The sequence below is a fragment of the Lampetra planeri genome, chromosome 47 (genome assembly GCF_965212315.1).
Source record: "Lampetra planeri chromosome 47, kcLamPlan1.2.h2, whole genome shotgun sequence".
Classification (NCBI taxonomy): Eukaryota; Metazoa; Chordata; class Hyperoartia; order Petromyzontiformes; family Petromyzontidae; genus Lampetra; species Lampetra planeri.
The window spans coordinates 7,408,953-7,431,681 of NC_136153.1; the positions used below are offsets into that span (position 1 = coordinate 7,408,953).

Here is a 22,729-nt window from a genome sequence, read left to right on the forward strand (position 1 = left end):
CTTGCATAGTAAAGTAATTGTATTTTTTCATTTTCTATACAGCCGGATAATACGACAAATCGCTAACCTTAAATATCCGGTCGTTCATAAAAGTCCAAGGTGGTATAGTACTATAGTAATAGAGCAAGTGCAGAATCACTGAACCGGAATTGATAGCTTGAAAGCATTTAGCGCGTGGCCCTTGAAAGTGCGGGGGGGGGGGGGCCGTGACATCTGTAGCTACATTTGCTACTAGGATGATCCGGCAATTGGATGACCACGTGGTGCACGGGTTATTCGCGATCGGAAGGATGCGAGTCCTAATCTTGAATGGTGGTCAACCCCGGCTCGAGATTCAGCACATGATTGTCAAACGGGCTGTCACGTGCGCGCAGACGCATGCTCGCCGTGCCCTGTGTACGCATGGCCAACGTCATGTACTGTATGTTTAAAGAGCAAAAAAAAACATCGATGGACAAAATTACGTCAATGAAAAGAGGGGTGTGGGACCTTAATATCATTCGTTTTTCGTTGTTGTTGTGCAATCGTCTTGCGCTTGTGAGCTGAGGCAACCGTCTGGCCAACCCGGTTTTTAAATCCTCGCCGCCGCATGCGCTTGGCATTTGAGATCGCCTCGCGTGACGTGGGAGCGACGGGCATTCTTTGTGCGTGCGGTCCATCTGCCGGGGAAAATCCCGTTGCAGGGACAAGAAGAAAAACAATGTATTCAGCTCGCTAAACAAATGGGACAGGCAGGCAGTGTGGGAGGGGGAGGATGAAATTTTAAAACTAACTCGACTGCCTGTTGTGTTCTCCCGGGGGGGTGTGGGCGATGCAGTGCCGCAAACATTAACACAAATACATGGCGTGTGCGCCTTGTTAAATTCCGCTTTTGTTCAAAGGCTTTAAAAAAAACATTACGACGAAACTTGCAACGGGGCACATCCGCCAACATCAAAGTGGGTCTGGGGGCTTTTTATTTATTTATTTCGCGTGAGCACGTGACGCCCCCAAATCGGCCGCCGCTTTTTCGGGGGGGTGTGGGGGGAGAATTGCGAATTACAGGCAACACCACGTGCCCCCCCACCGCCTATAATGCCGCACGTGTTACGTGTCGGGCTGCGGGCGAAGTTAAAAAGTAGCGGCTGCCCATTAAAAAAAGTGGGGGGCGACGAAAAAAAGGGGGGGGGGGGTGCTGTGGTGGGGGGGTGGTGAGGGGGGGGGGGTTTCACACAAAAGTGCCACTCCCCACCGCAACGGGACCAATTTTTAGTTTTCTCTCGCTGACAAATAAGTAGGGGGGGGCCCTCGAGTGGAATTTTTTGCCCCTCTGGGGTTTTCTCGGAAAACCTCTGGGGCAGCGTCGGGTTACGTGGTCACCCCCCCACCCCCCCACGTAGTTTGGAGTTCGTAGCCACGCAGTCGGCTCGCAGGAGGGGAGGTGTTTTTGATTGTCCAGCGGAAGCTTGCCTCTGTAAAGCGTAGAAGGCTGAACACGTGGCAGGCTTTCGCGACAAATATCATGCATAAGAGTTTTTTTGGGGGGTTAGATCGCGTAAATATATAAATGTGTCATTAACCCCGCCACCACCCGACACAGCCAACTAGTAAAGAGTTGTCACGTAAACAGAACGTGGCTTATCGACAGACCTGTTCTTCACCTGAGGACGGCTGCTTGCGTTGTGGCCGAAACGTCGTGAGAATTATTTTATTATGTTTTTTTATTTCCATTCTACGTGACTTTACCGAAAGAACCAAGAAGATGAATCCCTGCAGTCACGAAAGCTTTAAATCGAAATTTAGAACGTGGTCAATTCGTCACTAGTACAGCACTAGTGTGTAGTGTATAGTGTTGTGTATAGTGTAGTGTATAGTAGTGTATAGTGTAGTGTATAGTAGTGTATAGTGTAGTGTATAGTAGTGTAGTGTATAGTGTTGTGTATAGTGTAGTGTATAGTAGTGTATAGTGTAGTGTAGTGTATATAGTAGTGTATAGTGTTGTATATAGTGTAGTGTATAATAGTGTATAGTGTAGTATATAGTAGTGTATAGTAGTGTATAGTAGTGTAGTGTATAGTGTAGTGTATAGTGTAGTGTATAGTGTAGTGTATAGTGTTGTGTATAGTGTAGTGTATAGTAGTGTATAGTGTAGTGTATAGTGTAGTGTATAGTAGTGTATAGTGTAGTGTATAGTAGTGTAGTGTATAGTGGAGTGTATAGTGTAGTGTATAGTAGTGTATAGTAGTGTAGTGTATAGTGTAGTGTATAGTGTAGTGTATAGTGTAGTGTATAGTGTAGTGTATAGTGTAGTATACTAGTACAGCACTAACCGGTGTGTTGCAGAGCCAAGCCACGACATTTACAGTCTGAGTGCCGTGACGTTTCGCCAGTAATTACACCTGTGATGAAGCTAGTTGTAATTACTGGCGAAGCGTCGTCCTTGGATTGTACTCGTAGAAGACTTACCCTGGCAATGCAGGAAACAGCCTCGGGCAAGCAGTGGGTGTGCCGTGCACACGCGCAGAACACGCGGAGAGGAAATCAAAACGTTACTTTATGATAATCTGTTCCAGCTGGTACCAGAGTTTTTGTTTTTTTTCGTGCAGAGACATTAATGCCGGGCTGTAACCATCACATGCAAAGGCTGTTTACACTTCCCCCAGGTAATGTTTACAATAAACACCTGCTGCCCATGTGCACACAGCCTTGATATTTTGAAACGAGGCTTTCAGAACATGTTTTTGTTCTTGTTGCGCCCAGCGTTTAAAGTTATCTTGTTTAAAACGCGGCACGGCGGGTAAATAAAATTGTGTTTCTTCTTCTTCATGTCAACGTTTGTTGCTGCCTGTGATGTTAAGTTTTTCTCTGGTGCTCTGGGGTTAGGGTGCTGGGAACCCTGCGAGATGGAAATGTGGAGGATTTGGGTTACGGGGGTTCAAAGCTCCCCCCATTGTTGCTCTGAACAGTCATCAATCACAGTTATAAATCCGCAGGTGTCCCGTGTACATTTATGAAAGGGCATTTTTTTTTCTCAAAAGCTTCTGCCGCGTGTTTGTCAGCGCAAGCGACATTGTACAAATTTGCTGCTAAATGAAATAGTGCGGGCGATGAGCATGTGCGCGCAATGTAAACTTGAGGGCAGTTTGTGGGCTGGTGTCGGAGCGGTGGAGCGGTGGTTAGCGCACTAGACGTGCGAACCCGGCGACCCCGAGTTTTTAATTCCCGGGAATGGCTCGCGTCGGCGGTGCTCGATACCCGAACTTGTGCCCGCTGCTCGCCAAAATCGATCAATAATCGCCGGGCGAGGTACGGTCGAACTAATCTCACGTGGCGCGGGCCTAAGCCTCCAACCAGCCGGGAGTGGATTGACAAAGGGCAGTCGTGTAATGGCGAGGCTTGTGTTGAAAGGCGCTCGTTGTGCCCTTGCCATTGCGGCTGAATACGCTCATTCACGTTGGAGGTTGCAATTTTGTAGTTTTCTGTCCGGCGAAAATTTGATCATTGGGCATGAAACGGTTACGCACTTCACATTTTCGCGAATGCTCCGTTGACAAAAAAAAATTTGAATCGAGCGCAATCCTTGCCGACTTTTTGTTGTTGTCACCACGACCGCATGAATGTGTGTTGACGCAGTTCAATCGTGAATTATTGATGTTGCCTTCCTGTCTCGGACACATCAATGACTTTGGGTATATCAAAGTGACGCGTGCACTGACGTCCTGTTAACGTTGTCCAGCGAACACGGAAACGTTGCGACGTGAAGCGGTGAACGTGTGTTATAGAACTCTGGAAACGTCACCCCCCCCCCCCCCCGGTTTTCCTTCATGCCCTCCCCACCCCTCACCGTCCCTCGGCGTGAGTGCGTGTTGACACTGTTCGTGGGTACATGTCCATGTTGACTATACACTCGTTTGCTCGTGTGTCTGTGTGGCTAGCACATGTACACACGCAGAGGTCAACGCTGGGCCGCTGGATAACATCAGTGGCAAGCGGTGTCTGAATCTGCCTTGGATCCTTCGCCAGGCTGGTATTGTGAGTCCGAAGCGAGCGCCTGACGTTGTTTGTACCTGGCAGCACTGTGGAGACAAAGGCGGCCGGGCGCGATGCTCGCCATTCCGCCAGCCATTCCACCCTCAAGTGCACTTATTAGATGCTCGCTATCAGCGCTTGCCTCAAGAGCCTGTTATGGCTATGTCGGGGGATCTTTGATCACGGCTGGTGGCTAATGACGACGATGTCTAAGACATTATCGCGCCGCCGATATCCGTCCACGGCATTCGCAATGTACGATTATTATTCCCAGTGGAGGATGCGTAATGCCGCCGTGTGGGTCCGAAGCGAATCTAATATGATCACTCCCGCTTTGCCCAGCAGCCGCTTTGAGGGGTTGCGGCGTTTGGAATCACCGCGTCAGCGAAAACGTTCAGGCAACCTCCTTCGCCGGTCATTCCAGGCATCGGGGATGGGCAGTGGAAATAAACGTTCTCGCCGTACCCCCACGGGGGCACTGACCGTCTCCTGTGAGACCCTTGGTACAAGTTTATTATTTTGAGAATTTTTTTTTATTTTATCATGCCGCCGCTTGTTTATCCGGGAAAGTCTCGCCGAGGCTCAAGGCTCTCTTTTTTTTAAGGATCCCGTAAAGATTTTCACAGCATAGCGGTGATGTTGCTGCTGCTGCTGCACCACGGTGGCTAGGAGATGTTAACTACCTCGCCTGGTATGCTGGAGGTCGTGGGTTCGATCCCGACCCTGACGCCTGCTGTATATTTGAAGTTTGCATGTTCATCCCGTGGTCGCGTGTATATTTCTCCATGTCCTCCAGTTTCCCCCCTCCACATTTAGAAATATCACGCGTTTACAGTATTTGGCTGCTATAAATGTCCACGTGATAAGCCACTTCGTTGAGCTATCATTTGTGGGCAGGTCGCTTATGAAAAGAGCTATGCAGTACAGTGGGCCTTACCTGGTAAAATAAAAAATAGTTTCGTTTAAAGAGTTTTAGCTTCGTGTGTCATCGCGATTGAGTAATTTGCAGGAAATCTTTTAACATCGGGATGAGGTTTGGCCATGCAGAACAGAGGGAGAACATGTAGATTCCACACAGAAAAGGCGCCCGGGTCGGCAATCAAACCCAGGTGCTTTTTGCTGTGAGGCACGGTGGGGGGAGAGTGGCTTAGCGTGCGGTGTTGGGGGGGGGGCGCAATCGCTGTGTGTGTGTGGGGGGGCAGCACTCTTGAGTAAACACGTTAACGTCACAAGCCCTTTCTACGCGAAAGAAAATAAACCGATCCGGTGAAATCCATGGAATAGACCATTCGTCTAAAAGGGGAAATTTCAAGCTATTTATTTCTCTAAACGTCGTTAATTACGATCCGCCTCGAGGAGTTTTGGTTCGTTAAAAACGGTTGCAACCGAACCGGTTTATTTATTTCCTGCAGAAAGTGATTTCGTTTTGGTTGAGATATATCAGAGTGTAGTGCGCGCGAGAGGTAGGAGTGTGCGGTGCGATGCCAAATCGATATTTTTCCACTGCCACAAGTAAGCCGTGCCGGGCCATGCCAAGCCAGCCTGGCGCAGCTCAAGAAGCGTTATAGGTTGCTTGTTTTTCCACTGCTAAAAATGTATCTAGTGTGTCTGGGCATCCCCGTTTGGGGCCTCTTTTGAGTGAGGTGGAGGTGAGGATGTTCCATCACATTCGTCGAAAAGTAGGAAAGACCTTGACTCTCCATCACCGTGTAGAGGGGTTGACGGAGGGACCCAAGTTCCAGGTTACGAAGAAGGGTAGGGGTTTCCGCAGCTGAGGCACGCCAAAACCAAAAAAAGCCCGACATATATCGTGCGAAGGAGAATAAGAATATTTCACGAAACCGGAAGTGGGGGGGAGAGGCAGACGCGAATATTTCGCCTTGAGTGGTATTTTTTGTTCGCGCAATTGACAAAAGTCAGAATCTTCTTTTATGTTATCCTGGCAACACTTACATGTATTTCCTGGACAGCTATCTCAACAAGCAAGAGGGATGATTCCTGGGAAAATCGGGACGAGTGGCAACTCCCGACGAGCGGGGAAATTGGACAGGGGGGGGTCCCAATTCGTTTGTTGCACGAGGGTCAATGCCAACCAGGCTGTACCACTGGCCTATAACCCCTCCCTCCACCCCTGCCTTTTGAGTTAGTTCCAACAACAAAACACAGATTTAGCAATGCCCACAATTGAAGCAATGTGCGCTCGGACCTCTTGTAAGGTACCGTGTGGTGTCTTTTGGCAACATTACGGCACAATAATCAGCAACGATGTGATGATTAATTTAAGCGGCATTTGTTTCGGACGAAGGGCCTCGTTTGGGTGTCGTGCGCGGAGAGACCACCCACGTTCTGACCACTCAGCGACTGCCTGCCGCCCGTTTCGCGTTTCGCGGGAACCCCTTCGCAGGGAAAAAAGCGACTCATCGACTAGGACCTGCCCGTCAAACTGCGTAACCGAGCCGAACAATTCACGCCACAACCAGCCGTGACGACGTGTAAGCTCTCGGTCACAGCGGCTGATGGGCATTTTGGACACCGACGAGTCGTGGACAACGTTTGCCTGGAATTCGGGAGCTTTCTTGCCAGCATTGAAATATAACAATAGGCTTTACCCCTTTCTGGCAATTAAACAGTTGTGTCAAGGTGTTAAAACACCAAACGGCATCCTTACTCAAGGAATCCTGTCTGCATTACCGTGACCACACGTACTTGCGGGGAACAGAAAGCAGTCTCTGGCGTGGACCAATCAGTTTCCAAGACGATGCGTCATCTATCGTCAGAGCATGTTTTTTTGTTTGCATGTTTTTTTGTTTGCATGTTTTTTTGTTTGCATGTTTTTTTGTTTGCATGTTTTTTTGTCTGCATGTTCACCACAAGCACGAGTGCTTAATGCAGACAGGATTCCTCGAGTAAGGATTCTGTTTGGTGTTTTAACACCTCGACACCTCCTGTTTAATTGCCAGAAAGGGGTGAAACCTATTGTTATAGCCTTGAATTATTGGAGCCAAGCGGCAGGCGGGGGGGGGGTCTGTCGGGCGCGTCCTCTCTCCTTCCCGCATTGATGTCGTCCCGTCCGTCTACCGCAGTCCGCTTTCTGGTGGTTGAAGGCTGGCAGTGTGTGTAGTAGCAACCCGCACCCGCCCCCCACCCACCCTCTACACTCCTCTCTGTCCTGTCGGCCAGATTCGCCACCCTGTCGTTCATCTGCATCCCCCCTCCCATCCGTTCACCGACGTGCGTCATCTACACATCCCCCCACAACACTCACCCCACCTACTACTATGGGATCTCTGACCACGTGTTGTTGTTGTTATGATCTCGTTGCGATTGTACACAGCTGCCAGGTTTGTGGGATCAGGTGAGCAGATGATGAATGCGATGGCACGCGGTGTTTACCTTGGCCTGGTTGGTGCGAAAGGAGTTCAACATCCATACGTCAGCCATGATCAATCCACTGCTAGATGAAGGCCTCCCCAAGCTGCCCGCCGCTGCCACCACCTCTGTCACGATCCTTCAGATATGATCTCGCTCTGTGCTCAAACATGAAGGTGCAGCCCTGCGATTGCTGGGTGGACAGAGGTGGGACTAGGGGGTGGGGGAGACAGTGGGTGGTGGGAATTGAATAAATGTGCCCACCATTGTTTTGATTCCGGCTCAGAAGATCAAATCGATCCTGGCGACTGCTGGATCGCAATCCCGGTGTGCCGACCGCTACTCCGCGGGCAGCAGCAGTAGCAGCAGCGGCAGCGGCAGTAGCAGCAGCAGCAGCAGTAGCCCCATCTCGCTCTGTGTTATCGGAGTCGGATGAGTTTGCGCGCGGGCCCGAAAAGGCTTTTGTCTCAAAAAACAAACTCTGGTAATGTCTTTGCGGGTCATTGAAGAAACGGACGTTGCGGCGATCGCTCACCCCGTGCCTCTCTCCCTCCCTCTCTCCTCCGACAGGCCTTACGGACGAAAAGGTAAAGACTTACCTGTCGCTCAACCGGCACGTGCTGGATGAGTACGTGGCGGAAAGCGTCAGCGTGGAGACCCTGGAACGGTGGATCCGCAGGAAAAACAAAAAATGCGAAGGTAAGCGATTTTTTTCGGGGGGCGGGGGGTGGAGGGGGGCGTGGAGGGGGGGGGGGCTGTCGCGCTCGCCACTTTACTTGCTCGCGCGGAGTGCTTTGATTGCGAACGCCTGCAGTGCGCAGAGCGCTTTGTCAGCAGCGCCGTCTGTCTGAGTTGAGGTGCTTGGGGCAGTGTTTGGGGGGCGGTGGGGTGTGGGTGGATCGCGTGAGGATGGGATTATCGCGTGTGTGTGTGAGGTCTTTGTCGTTGGGGTGCACAGTGCTGTGGGCTGATTTGTTTGCCGTGACAAGACCTTGATATGATGGGTTCGATTTCTGGCTGTGCTGCTCAGTGCAAGGTGGTATTTGAGTTTGTGCTTTAAGCCCCCCCCCCCCCCGCTGTCGATACCATCAAAAAATAAGCGGGACCAATTGTCCGAACAAAAGTATCAGACGTCTGTAGCAAATGTGTGCACGCAAATGAAAATCCCTCAATTTATAGAACGATGCCTCGAGCTTGATTCGGCATTCGATGCGTGCCCTGTACGAGTTTGTGTTAACAGCAGCATGCTGGAGATCAAAGATGGCCAGTCTGTAAAAGTAATAATGGAAATAAAATAAAATAATAAATCACGACGTTTCCGAGGCAACACAAGTCTCCGTCATCAGGTGGGACCGTCACAACCGTCGTGATTTATTATTTTATTTTATTTCCATTATTACTTTTATTACCTTTTAATTTTTTTTTTACCTACGTGAATTTACCGAAAAAACCTAAGAGTATGAATCCTTGCAGTCACGAAAGCTTCAAATCTAGAATGGCCAGTCTGGCCACATCCCCGCTGTGTGTGCTGTGCAAGCCGGCCTAAATAAGTGCTCTCTGACAATGTCGTTTGCCCCATAAAAGTCTAAACGCCTAACTGGGTGGCATTAATAATTTGTCGTGCATGGTACATTGGCGTGCTCGTGATTTTCTTGTCCATTATCTTAGTTTTTTTTGGTCGACGGCTTTGGGGCGGAAGGATGGAAATCCACAGGCCGTTCAGAGGGCGTTAAAGTGCCCTCTGCGCTTTATCGAACGAGTGATTTTAATGGAAAGAAACCAAGCGCGATCGTCAGTGTGACCAATCAATTCGTTTTTATTTTAAATTGCGAATCCGTCGATATTCAAACTTCGCTTTCGTAGTTCGGGGGGTGGGGGGGCCTTTTGTCAATGTTACAACAACAGTAAATACCGATAAAATCGAAAGCTTGACTTGAATGACGCAAATCGTCTTTTAAACGACCGCACGACTCAAAACTTTGACCGTCTTCCACAAACTCCAAAAAAACTCGCAGCGGTGCCGTGTTTTTTTCCAGCCACCTTACAATAACTCTTTTCAAACGAAGGCTGTCAGCAGAATTCCGATTGGCGCAAGAGGCTGCGATTTTAACTCTTCGAGCCGTTCCCAGAGCGAGCCTGAGTCACGCCCCAGTCGCTCGCACCCCCCCCCACCCCAGGCTGAACGTTAGGGGGGCCGCACGGACGCTGCCATTCAACCACTGCCGGCGAAAAAACATGTCCCGCGTCTTCTTTCTCAAACCGGGTGGCGAGGCCCCCAACAAATCCCCCCACCCACCCACCGCAAATAACAACAGACGGGCAAATTTCCCTATCTCCTCTCGCCAAAAAAACAAAACACTGCGAAATGCCGGTTGTTTGCGCCGCTCCGCGCTGTTGTGCGTTGTCATGCCGCGCGAAGGCGGTTCGTGCGGGCGGCTTAACCGTGATTAAAGCACGGGAGAGGATGAACGGGGTGCATGTGACGGCGGAGGTGAGAGATTAATGATCTTAGACTAGTGCACGTTACGCATGTGGCGTCAGGAGGCCGCTAATCTGGAGGCCCCTCCTTTGAATCATCACCGTCATCGAGTAGCGTTTAGCGTTTCTGCACCTGTTGGCAACGCGAGTTTTGTACACTTCCCATAATCTTTCGCCGCCTTCTCTGCTAATGTAATTTGCTATTTTCCGCCTGGGGCCAAGTCTCTGTCTCCTTTTTCTTCCCGTTTGGCCCGAGGTCCTTCCTGCCGTCTTGCTCACGTCAGTTTCTCACTGCATCAGTTTTCCTGGTGACGTCTCTGCGTTATCCAGCCTTCTTCTTCTTCTCCTCGATAATAAGACTGCCTCGCCCTCGTCCCATCCTCATTCTGACTTTGTTGTGGCCTGCGACTGTTGAGTCGGTCGGGTCTTACGGCAGGCAACGCTGGTGGAATGCACATAAGCGTGCTTTATACGTACGTACGTTGAACTTTCGCACCGTATATAGCCAACCGTGCTAATTGGAGGTGTGGGGGAAGGACAACAAACTAAACACAAAAAGCAGTTCTTCTAGATTTCAAAGTGCATAGCTCCAGGGGCTTCCTAATATTAGAAGCAAGAGCGTTCCAGACGGCCGCAGAAGTGCATCTGAAAGCGCGCGACGCGGCGACCGTCTTTGTTCGACGGTTAGCCAAAAGCCGCTGCTGCTGCTGTGACGGTGGTTTACGCTCCTCGACGAGATCAGCGAGGTGTCGTGCGGTTCATTTGTGGTGAGCACTTTGTGGTTGTGTGGCCTCCATTCGGGTCGCACTTGCGTGCATGTGCATGCGTGCCCTCTGCAGTGTGCAAACCCTTTCTCCGAGGTCGTTTTCTTTCGATGGCTTGCCGGTGACTGAGCCGCCCACGTAGGCAACGGTCTCTCGAGAGCAATGGTGCGGCCTTTCACGTGGCAGTGCTTCACGGAGCGACGCTTATTCATGAAATTGGGCAAATTTTCCAAAGCAGCTCGCTGTTGGGAAAAAAAGCGTTTTGCCATTCCGCGAGTGGTTTCCTGGAAAAAAACTGAATGGCGAAATGTTTTTATTTATTAATAATGATTTTCATTATTGTTTGCAAAAATGTGATATCTAATCTAGAGCTCGAACGATTGTTCGATTCGGTTGATTAATTGGCGAAAGTTTTGATCGACTACTTTTTTGCGGGGCCCCTTTTACAAACGACGTGGCTGACGGTGCCGATGGCGTCGCTAAGGCCTCGCTCGTCACCTCCCGTCCAGCGGCACAATGTGCGGACAAGAGGAGAGAGGTTTCTGTTCTAATCTTCCCCCAAACAATTTTAATCGCGTTATCCGACCGGTCGACCTTACGAGCGGTAGAGTAATCGATCACTGATATAATCGAGTAGTCCAGTTCTCGTATAAACCAACACCACACGCTTGAGGTGGCTATGAAAAGTCAAATCACACGGCGGTGGGACAGGGCGGGGTGGCGCGGGGGGGGGGGCGCAGAACAAGGTCCACGGTAAAAAGCCATGAATTCTATACAGTCCTACGTCACTTTAACTTGTGATTCGAACAAAAAACAAATCTACGGTTGGATTTCTTACACGTGTTGACAAATCATCCCCTCCTAAAGACGGCACTCTCGTGTTTTATCGAAAGTGGGGGGGGGGGGGGGCGGCGACGGGGGGGGGGGGGGCGGGGGGGGGCATGCACTTCAAGGCCAAGCCGGCTTGGATTTCCTGTCACGGAAAAAAAGAGCAAATTGATTGTGACGCCCTGACGGACAACGCTATCGACTGTTCGCCTTTCATTTCCGCCGATGGCCAGCGACGGCGAGAATTCCTGACCCCCGCTCCCCGCCACCTGCACTTAGACTGTATAGGTGCTCGCTGACAGGACTTACCCCAACAGTCTGTTAAGGCTATACGGGGGATCTTTGTATTTGTATGGATGGTGGATGTGCCGCTTCGAGAGGAGACGACATGGCATTTTCACCGAGTGTCAGCCAGTTCTGCAATAGGCTTAGGACGGAAATGTTCCCAGCAGCTTACAGAGCGTTAACATAGCACCTTCATTTGTGGGATGATCTCTGAGCCACACGTTTGGTGTGACTAACAAATTGACTCATTATTATCATTATTGTGTTATTCATAATGTCCACCCTTTTCTCTCACTCAAACTCAACAGCAATTCAATCTTGATTTGAAGTTTTCGTGACTGCAGGAATCCATGCTCTTTGGTTCTTTCGGTAAAATCACGTAGGTATAAAATAAAATAAATCACGACTGTTTTAAAACAGTCTGCATCAGCAGCAGGCCATGCTTTCCCACCTGATGACGGACGCTTGTGTTGCGCCCGAAACGTCGTGATTTATTTTATTTTATACCCACGTGACTTTACCGAAAGAACCAAAGAGTATCAACAGCAATTCGTCCGTAAGTGATTTGGCCTCTGATTTTTTTTCTTTCTTTCTTTCTTTCGCGAAGTCCGTTACAACTTCCACGGACGATCGTGGCACTGCTGTAGGTAGCACCCTCTCGGGATGGACATGTGCCGCCGGGAGCCGTAGGGCTGATCTATTGTGCGGACACGCAGGAGGTGAAGTTAATGGACGGGCTTGGCAAGCTTGTAATGATTTGGCGCACGCTCGTTTTGCAATGTTAATGCATTGCTGCTCCCTTAACGCACTGACCGTTTGTGACTTTCGTTCCGCGCAAGAATCGTTCATTCTCGCTGACTGGACTGACTTGCTCAGTGTCCGAGTCAACTTGAAACGTGGCAAAATAATCACGCATGTATCGCCTTCTGTGATTATCAGTGAGGTAATGCCAATAGCTTAATTTGTTACAGCCCTCTGTCAATCCACTGTTGGATGAGGACATCAACCACTCTGTATCGTTCATGCGGGTTGTTTGACCATACTTCACCACGCCGGTAAGTGCGTGTCGGTGAAGTGGGAGGCTCAGGACCTGCTTAGGTATCACTCGCCACCGATGTTAGCCATGGCCAGGAATCAAACTCAGGTCTTTGGGTTCATAGTACCGCGCAATTACCACTGTGGCATTGCACCCCCTACCCGAATAATGCCAACAGGCAACTTACATGTTTTGTTTACTCAGGGGAGCCTGACTGAGTCTCAGTGCTTTCTTACGAGGGTACTGCTGGGGATATTTATTTATCATTCTTTCGTGGTTTTTTTATCATTTGGGAGCAAAAGCAAAAAGTGCCCGGAGAAAACCCACGCTTACGAGGGAGCGACAGTCACGCACATCTTCAGAGAAAGGGTATTCCAGAAGCCTGCTCGAAAAACTGTGTAGCCAGCTTAACACGTAGGCTTTCGCGACCAATATTATTCATAATCAACGTTTTTGGGTTTAGATCGCGTTATTTATAAATGTGTCGTAACCCTCCACCACCCGACACGGCCAATCAGTAAAAAAGTGTCACGTTGACAAAAGACAAATAGTTCACTGCTTTAGCCCACCGGTGTGTTGAAGCGTGAAACCACAACATTTACAATTTTTGAGTACGACGTTTCGCTGGTAATTGCATCCAGCATCATCGGGCAATTCGCCAGAATGTCTTTTGTTTTAATGCCTGCGCTCGGCTTTTGTTTTATGTTATTTCCAGCCCCCCTCCCCCCGCACCCTCAGTGTTATCCCGATTGTGCTATCGGTGTCACGCATGAGACAAAGTCTCCATTCCGACCTCGAGAGAGCAGCGCGACCCTTCGCTTCAATTGACCTTTAAGTGACCTCTGGTTTACGCAATATCGGGCAGCAATGTCCTACCCGCACCGCCACCGGGAGTAATGTTCGTCACGTGACGAAACGAACTGATATTGTCATTCTCTGAGCTGGAATTCGGGCGGATTATTGAACGTAACATCGTGTCGAAATTTGCGCAGCCATTGGTGACTGGGCCGAGCCCATCTAACTCGGTTGAGAAGCCAATTTAATCACAGGCAGCCTTTCCGGAGTTCAGCATGCGCCAGTTGAGCGCTCTGACCTCCAAGCCACCCGGCCTCGTCTGGGCTGTGCTTGTGTTTGGCAGCAGTCACAGCTCAGCTCCTCGGTCTGCACGGAATAAATCTCTCTTTAGGCTGAGTCGACCCAACAGGAGGAGAGTTTGCGCGGTCGGCAGTTAAACTGAACTAAACTAAATTTCGATTTAAAGTTTTCGTGACTGCAGGGATTCATCTTCTTGGTTCGGTAAAGTCACGTAGAAGGGAAATAATAAAATAATAAAAATTAAACATAATAAAATAATTTTCACGACATTTCGGCCACAACGCAAGCAGCCGTCCTCAGGTGAAGAACAGGTCTGTCATTCAGACGCTGTCTTTCCGACAGACCTGTTCTTCACCTGAGGATGGCTGCTTGCGTTGTGGCCGAAACGTCGTGAGAATTATTTTATTATGTTTTATTTTTATTATTTCCCTTCTACGTGACTTTACCAAAAGAACCAAGAAGATGAACTAAACTATTTTTTTTATTTTAGCAGGTAAGGCCCACTGTGCTTTATTGCTAATTTTTCAGAAGCGACCATGGCCACAAATGATAGCTCAACAAAGTGGCTTATCGACTGGAAATGTATGGCAGACAAATCCTCTAAACGCGTGTCGTTTCTAAATATGGAGTGAAACACCGGAGGGTCCGGAGAAAAATCCACGGGGCCACGGGGAGAACATGCAAATTCCAAATATACAGCAGCAGGTGTCAGGGTCGGGATCGAACCCACGACCTCCCGCATACCAGACGAGGTTGTTAACATCTCCTAGCCACCGTGGTGGTCGCCCGTTACGAGAGTGAGGCCGGGCGTGAGCCCGCACTTGGCGATTGGACGCACAGTGGAAGGGGACCAGGGGCAGTGGAAGATAGACAACCTGGTGGCTATATGCAGAGGTAAAATTAAAATGATTGAGTCTGAGTGAGACTGGCTAGAGAAAGGGGGCGGTGGGGGTGGACCACATCTTCAATGAATGTTTTCGGTTCCTTTTTTACTAATGGTATTATGGAAGGGACAAATGTTGTTGGTGATGGTGGTCGCAGTGGATTTGTACCCCCCAAACGCACAGCAGTCCCAAGGAGGCTCGCTTGATGGACTGGCTTGCCCAGGCTGCTAAACCCTGGTACATTTTTCGCAATTGCCCTCACCTGTGGCAGGTAACCCGAGAGCCTGGGCACAGAAGCGCATGACGTGGCGCAAATAGAGAGATTACCAACAGTGCGTTTCAAACCAAAACAAGCCATTGCGGTTTACTTACCGATGTATATCTAGGAGTGGGGTCGTTCGTTTTAATTTTTAAATATGGCTTACTCCCCATAGACACGCTCGGTTTGCTCGCATTGTCGGCTCGGGTTGGGGTTGGGGGGGGGCGCGGTTCGGATTGCCGCGTTCACGCGGCTCTTCTGGGCATGCTCAGGAAATTGGAAGGGGCTCTTCTCACCGCGCCAGGGCACGCGCACGCCACCTGGACAGGCCAGCGTACACACGCGTCGTCGTGGATGGGATGGCGGAGCTTAATTGTGATCTACGGAACAATAGGGGGGAGGGGAGGTAAATGAAAGGTATTTGCATAATTTTGACGGACTCTTACGACCGCATTTAAAAAATAGCTTTTTTGAATTAATAAAAAAACGTCTTTCTAAGCACGTCACCCGCTCGCTGCCTTATTATCAGCCGGTGAGCGTGGGATATACCAAATAATTTTCTAATATATTTTAAAATTGTTGGGTGGACAGATAGCTGACTGTAGAGACAATAAAAGCTGTGCATATGGGTAGGCAATTAGCACGGTTGATTTCGTACGGTGCGAAAACAGTTCTAGGTACGCACATGGCATGGCTACACGGGTGTGCGATGCTGCGGAGAGATGAGAAAGATCGCTCAGAGAAGGAGATACACGGACGGCACAGGTGTGTGTATGTGTAATGGGATACGATGTCTACACTGTTCCACCTGTACTGAGACTTGATAGGTGCTCGCTAACAGCACTTGCCCCAACCCTCTGTTAAGGCTATACAGGGCACATTTGTCTATGTATGGATAGTGGATGTTCCGGTTGGAGAAGTGACGAGATTTTCAGCGAGTGTCAGCCCAGAGCCATACGTTTGGTGTGGGTAACAAATCCACTTATAATTATTGTGTGTTCATAACGGCCACGCTTTTATCTCACTCAACAGCAATTAGTCCAGAAGTGTTTGGCCTTTGACAGGACCGTATGTCCGAGTGGGAGGTCGACAGGGATTGTATGCCTCAGTCGGGCAACCAGGAGGGTGGAAATAGGATGTCATGTGGACTCGGTGTCGATGTAAATCGGGAAGACGAGGAGGAGGTTGGAGGAGGAGGATCGGATAAACAACTTGGAGCTTCATAATAGGATGTGACCTGGGGGCATGGAGGTGAGGGAGGGGGGGTGTTGTAGATGTAACGAGGAAGACGAGGAGGTTGTGATGATGGAGGAGGGCCATGCCACCGAGAGCTTCATTGGACTTCTTGGTTCTTTCGGTAAAGTCACGTAGAAGGGAAATAATAAAATAAAAAAAATAAAACATAATAGAATAATTCTCACGACGTTTCGGCCACAACGCAAGCAGCCGTCCTCAGGTGAAGAACAGGTCTGTCGGAAAGACGCTGTTCTATTTTTATTATTTTATTATTTCCCTTCCACGTGACTTTACCGAAAGAACCAAGAAGATGAATCCCTGCAGTCACGAAAGCGTTAAATCGACATTTAACTTCATTGGAGTTGCACTCGAAGGCGGGCGACCAAGGGGGACGACCCCGAGCCGGACGGCCGCGACGTCGACGGCTTTGAGAGTTTTGTGCCCAACATGCTGGTGGTGTCCAGCAGGACGGAGTTAGCGATGGGTTAAGGTCAATGACAGGTGACACCGTTGCCATTGGCCACGGTGACCTGTTGACCTAGAACATGGTGGTTTTCATGCCCCGACGAGACAAGTCGGTAAGATCGGGGCCGCAGCCAGTACTGTGGAGGTTGGCGGTGTCCTTGATCGCGGGCGGTTCTCGTTGGTTCTTGTGACGGATAAGCGGAGTTCTACTCCACTGTCTTTATAATCAATCTACGCAACAACTGGCTAGGATTGAATCGGTGCTTAGACGACCGCCCGTGCGCTACTGTGCACTGTATTTTAATGGTTCCGTGTCATCGGCAACAGTCAGCAATTATGCCGCCTTGGCGGAGATGTCACAAACATTGTGGACTCGAGTTTTTGTTGTTGTCAACACAAGCGGTCATGCTGACGAACGCTGGCGTTGCAATTGAAACATCGTAGTTTTTGTTATTTTCCTTGAACCTATCTACGTGACTTTACCGAAAGCCCCAAAGAATATGAATTCCTGCAGTCACGAAAGCTTTAAGTCAAGGTTGTCCTAAATGTTGTGGGTGTCTCTTCAGCGAATCTAAACGTCACGGGGGGGTGGCAGGGGGGGGGTGTCTGAACGCCCCACAACACTCATGGCAGCTGCGTGAGTGTTGTGGTCAACCTCGTCGATCGAAAGATGGTCGCTCTCCCTCCTCGCAGCTCGACCTTTTTGTACGCTCTCGCCACGATTCCCTACAAGCCGCCTGACGACGATGACGACGATGATGATGCTGATCACCGTCGCTATCTTCCTACTGATAGACGGGGGCAGGGCACGTTGCACGGTCGAAAACCAGTCCCTGCTCTCAGCTGCCCCCCTTAATCCCAAGGTGGGCCACTTCTCGCGAAAGTGAATCGGGCGGAATTCTGTTCCGCATCATGACCCTGTGTGCACGCCTGGGCGTGTGGCGGAGGAGGAGCAAGGGATTAAGCAAGTAAATAAATGAACGGCGTGCTGGGGCCTTCTGACGAATGTGTTTGTAGCCTGGTGGGGTTGTAGGGGGTGGTGTGTGTGGGGGGAACCCTGCCTCAGGTGTCATGTCTGGAGAGAGGGGTGGCATTGCCATGGCGATGTCCCTGCGTCTTCATCCCTCACCCGGCCTCGTGACCTCGTGACCTCGTGACCTCGTGACCTCGTGAGCTGAGCAAGACGCTTTCCGCGCCGTGCCAGCGGAGGGTCGAGCGGTGCGGACGGTTGCCGCATCTGCTCGCTTTCAGATGCGCTTCTGCGGCCGTCTGGAACGCTCTTCCTTCACCGATTGGGAAGCCACTGCAGCTATGCACCTTTAAATATTCTAGATTTGGAAAGTAATTTCTTTAGAATTGCTTTAGTTTGTTTATAATAACAATTCACATTTATTTCTAAGGTGCCTTGCACTAATGTCTCAAGGAGTTGTCCCTTCCTCCGCATTCTCCGATTTGCACGGTTGACCGTCTCATCACTTTCTCGCATCACCGTCACGCTCATCACTTCATCTCTCATCACTCTCTCTCTCTCATCACTTTTTCTCTCTCATCACTCCTGCTCTCTCTCTCCGTCGATGCGGTCGCGTAGAGTTCCAGACGCGGTTCGCGGACAGCGAGTGTCGTGAATAACGAGGGAGTACTGTAACGCGAACGCAATTGCTGACTCGCCACGCCACGGATCGCCACGGAAGGACGTCGAGCTTGAGCCCACCGTCGAAATGGGAAATGAACCAATAGCCTCAGGTCAGGGATTGAACCTAAACCCATGGGGTAAACTGCGTGGCCATGGCCACGGCGCATCCCTTCCCAAGGTCCCTGAAGTGGGATTTATAACCGCTCGACGCGCCGGCCGCTGCGGGCGTCACGTTGTGGAGCACGCACTGATGTACAGTGGCGCCGTTCTTGCGTGTCGCGCGCAATTGTCGGGAAGGAAACCTGTCCACGCGCGCGCGCGTGTGTGTGTGTGAACGCATCACGTGACGGCCTTAATGTGCACGTAGCCTGGCACACGAAGCGCTTTGGTTTGACCGCTCCATCGCTTCGTAGAGGAACGCGGTTGCTGCTGCTGTTGCTGTTGTTGTGTACGTGCCGGTGAATTGACGTGGGCGTTTGTGTTTTCGTATATGTTTGAGTGTTTTGTGTGCGCGAGCGAGGAGTGGTGGCGCAACGATTATTTGCCCGACGCGATTGAACCCGGCGAAAGCCCCGAGTTCAATTCCCGCTCGCAGCGACGAAATATTTTAAACGGACCGAGGCATCCCCTCGGTCGACTCAGCCTTAAATGAGAACATCGGCAATGGGGGGATAAAGGTGTCCTTGTGTGCTTGCGAGCGGCACTTTCCCCAAAAGTCTGCACCTCTGATTAGCATTGTTGGCTACGTATGGTGCGAAAGAAGTTCAACATACATACATACAGCCTGTTAAAGGCTATACGGGGGGATCTGTGTCTTTTTATGTGTGTGCGAGAGTGTGGGTGTGTGTGTGCATGCGAGTGTGTGTGTGTGCATGCGAGTGTTTGTGTGTGTGTGCATGCGAGTGTGTGGGTAGCGGTAGCGCAACGGTGAGCGCGTTGCCCTACGAACCCGCAACGTACATTAGGCGATTATCTAAACCGGGTTCTGGGCCTCCCCTAGGTCGACTCTGCCTCAAATGAGTACCTGGTGCGGTGTGTAAACATCGCCACTGGGGGAGACAAAGGCGGCCGGGCGTGGTGCTGGCCACCCACCTCTTCGTGCGCCGTGCCGGCCTTCGTAGATGCCACTCGCTAACAGCACGTGCCCCCGGCAGCCTCTTAAGGCTGCCGGGGCGGTGGGGGATCTTTGCAATGTTTGTGAGATGAGACGAGACGCAGTGGCTAGCATATTAGCCGCGACCATCTTGGTGACCTGGGTTCACGTCCCTGCCATGGGTAACGTCAACAGCAAAGTGTTCTCGAAACCTTCCCTGGTGCCTCAGCAATGCGCGGTGCGGTATGTAAACAAGATCCGCGTCGGGGAGGGAAAGGTGGCTGGATGTGATGGTGCCTACACTGCCCCACCTGTACTCTGTCAGACTTAACGGGTGCTCGCTAACAGCACGTGCCCCAACAAACAGTTTCCTATGCTAAAAAATGGGAATCTTAATGCATGTCGCTGTGTGTCTATGGTCCCTGCATGTGTGTGTGTGTCCGTGCGTGTGGGGAGCGGTGGTGCAGCGGTTAGCGCGTTGCGCTATGAACCCAGCGACCCGGGTTCGATTCCCGCTCACGGAGCAACACCGGTGACGATTATCTGAACCGGTCCTGGGCCTCCCCTAGGTCGACTCAGCCTGAAATTAGTGCCTGGTGTGGTGTGTAAACATCACCACTGGGGAGACAAAGGCGGTCGGGCGTGGTGCTGGCCACCCACCCCCTCGTGTGCTGTGCCGGCCTTGATAGGTGCTTGTCCCAGAACTATGTTAAAGATATACGGGTGAATCTTTGTCTTTGTGTGCAGTGCCTGTGTCCAAAGATGCGTGTGCGCGCGGGTGTCTACGCAAATGCATTTGTGTGTGTGTATATGCATCGTGCGTACGATGTGTGTGTACGCTCTGGGCTTCTGTCAATATCTGCAAGTAACCGTGTGTTTTGTTGTCTTTTTGTTGTCGTTCTGTTTCACCGCACTTACACTTGCACGCAACACGCAAACACGCACACGCCGCCGCGCACTCGCACGCACTCACACGGACACGCGCACGCACACACGCACACATACACGCCGTGGGTGTGAACAGACAATGCGAGCGTTCGTGAGGTCACACGGGTGAGTACGTCGCCCCCTAACTCATTACCACGTCAGCATGCGGCCTCGAAGGTGCTTTACGTGATATCACCCACGTACACGATTCTCTCTCTCTCTGCCCCCCCCCCTGCCCCCCCCCATCGCTCTCTGTCCCCTCGTGCTGTTCACTCGCCCCTTTGTTCCCGCCGTCCTCTTCATTCTCTGTCCCCTGGGGGAGCGGTGACGTGGGCCCAGCCGTCGCCCCGTTCCGCGGCCGCCGCCGTTGCAGGGGGTCGCCGGTTCGAATCGAGCGGCCACCCCTGGATCAATGCTGCGGGCGCGGTGATAATCAGCGGACGTCCGTGGCCCATTGTGCGCTGGCGCGTGTCGCGGTCGAAATTTTGCTCAAATTCGAAAGTTGCCCACAAATGGTCTCAACCGGGACTGTGCACGGCCACCGTCACCCCCCAAATTGTCAGACTTTTTCACTCTTGAGTTCCTCACCTGCGGGTGAACGAGATAAACGTGCAACTTGGAAGTGAACGTCTGGCCCCCCACGTCACCCCTCCTTTGCCTCTTCTTCCTGTGCTCTTCTTACGTATTCCGATTATTGCCAGGGGAGTGCGCACACACACGGGGCGAAGAAGCGCCGCAAAAATCCCGTCCGGCATTCCCAGCAGAAACATTAGCCACGGGAATATCGGGACGCTGAGTCCTGGTCGAGGTGGCAACTGACCCTGGGAAATCCGTAAGTCTTCCCGAGAATATTGAAAGCTCCCGGTGTTTGTCAGCAACGTGATAAAACACTACTCGAGGCAATGCATCGCACATGCAGTTCCTCGCCCTCTTCAGGCATTGTAAAGATATTTGTTCTTTTTTTTCGATTTAAAGTTTTCGTGACTGCAGGGATTCATCTTCTTGGTTCTTTCGGTAAAGTCACGTAGAAGGGAAGTAATAAAATAATAAAAATAAAACATTATAAAATAATTCTCACGACGTTTCGGCCACAACGCAAGCAGCCGTCCTCAGGTGAAGAATGAAACACCACCAAGCTTGGAGCGCATATTTAAGCTTGGTGGTGTTTCATTCTTCACCTGAGGACCGCTGCGTGCGTTGTGGCCGAAACGTCGTGAGAATTATTTTATTATGTTTTATTTTTATCATTTGATTACTTCCCTTCTACGTGACTTTACCGAAAGAACCAAGAAGATATTTGTTCTTGCCACGATACGTCCCGGTTTTTTTTGTCGTTGGGCCTCAACAGGTGGCAACGCTCGCCACACGTCGCGTTGGGGGAGGATTTCAAGGTGACGACAAAAAGGGGCCCGCTTGCGCGATGTCCCCGAGCGTTCCGTGCCGGGGAGCGTGCCGTTTATCAGCACGGTTTACCGAGCGCTTCACTCCACGCGCCTCTCTCAATTAATTTGACTTAGCTCTCATTCATGGTATCTGCTAAATGAAGCGCAAAACCTAATTTGTACGTTACGGGGACGCGGGGGTGGGGGGGAGGGGGGTTCGTCATGCCAATAATTATTTGTGACCGACTTGAGACCATGAAACTCACCGCACTTTTACGAATCTGGTTTTAATCATATGGGCGGGTTGCCTGGATTCGAACCTAGGAGCCCAATGGTGCTGGCTCAATGTCTCTTGACACACACGGTTATTGTGGGCCACGTGGCCACGTGTTCACCTCGGTCTAATTGACACTTAATCATACGTCATTTAGCACAACCCCGCCGCGTAGGTTTTCGTGGTTGCGCTGTTGTTGCGTTCCTGTTTTTGGTTTTGTACCGTGCGCTCGGCATGGTGTCCGACGTTTCGCTCCGTGCGCTGGGAGCCCCTTTGGCGACTGAAGAGTTCAGCTGTGAAAATCGCAGTTCCTGAAAAAGAATATCTCCCGGCCCGTGGAGCGGAACGTCGGACGCCGTGCCGAATCACGCGCGGTACAACGTGAAAACACGTGGGAGGAGCGTCGCAACGCGGTGTTTGCAAAACAACAGAGGGAGAGAAAGAGAGGCAATGGGACGACTGACAGCAACAAGTCAAAGAACTTCACTGTCTGCATCCAGTGTTCTCCACATAATGCATCGGCAGCTGGCACATTAGCCGCAGCAGCTGCAGCTGTATCACAGCCGGCGTGCGGACAGCTGATCGCGGATCTCTTGAAGGGCACGTGCGTCACAGTTGGGATACCTTTACAGCGCGTTGAGTTTAGCTTTCAAAGGTTCACGCTGCCCGGCGTTATGTCATCCGCGCAATGCGCTCATTTTCAGCTGCATCGA

General features: G+C 50.8%; 1 protein-coding gene across 12 annotated transcripts in view; it reads left to right on the top strand.

The window, feature by feature from the left end:
• Positions 1 to 22,729, top strand: part of PDE10A (phosphodiesterase 10A) — a 136,525-nt gene that overhangs the window by 69,960 nt on the left and 43,836 nt on the right. For 5 of the 12 annotated variants that reach the window (XM_078615573.1, XM_078615577.1, XM_078615574.1 and 2 more), the window contains exons 2-3: positions 7,948 to 8,076; positions 20,458 to 20,537. In XM_078615573.1, the coding sequence (XP_078471699.1) occupies positions 7,948 to 8,076; positions 20,458 to 20,537 (209 nt within the window). The remainder of the gene's footprint in view (positions 1 to 7,947; positions 8,077 to 20,457; positions 20,538 to 22,729) is intronic. The other 7 variants (XM_078615575.1, XM_078615578.1, XM_078615576.1 and 4 more) reach the window with 2 other exon arrangements.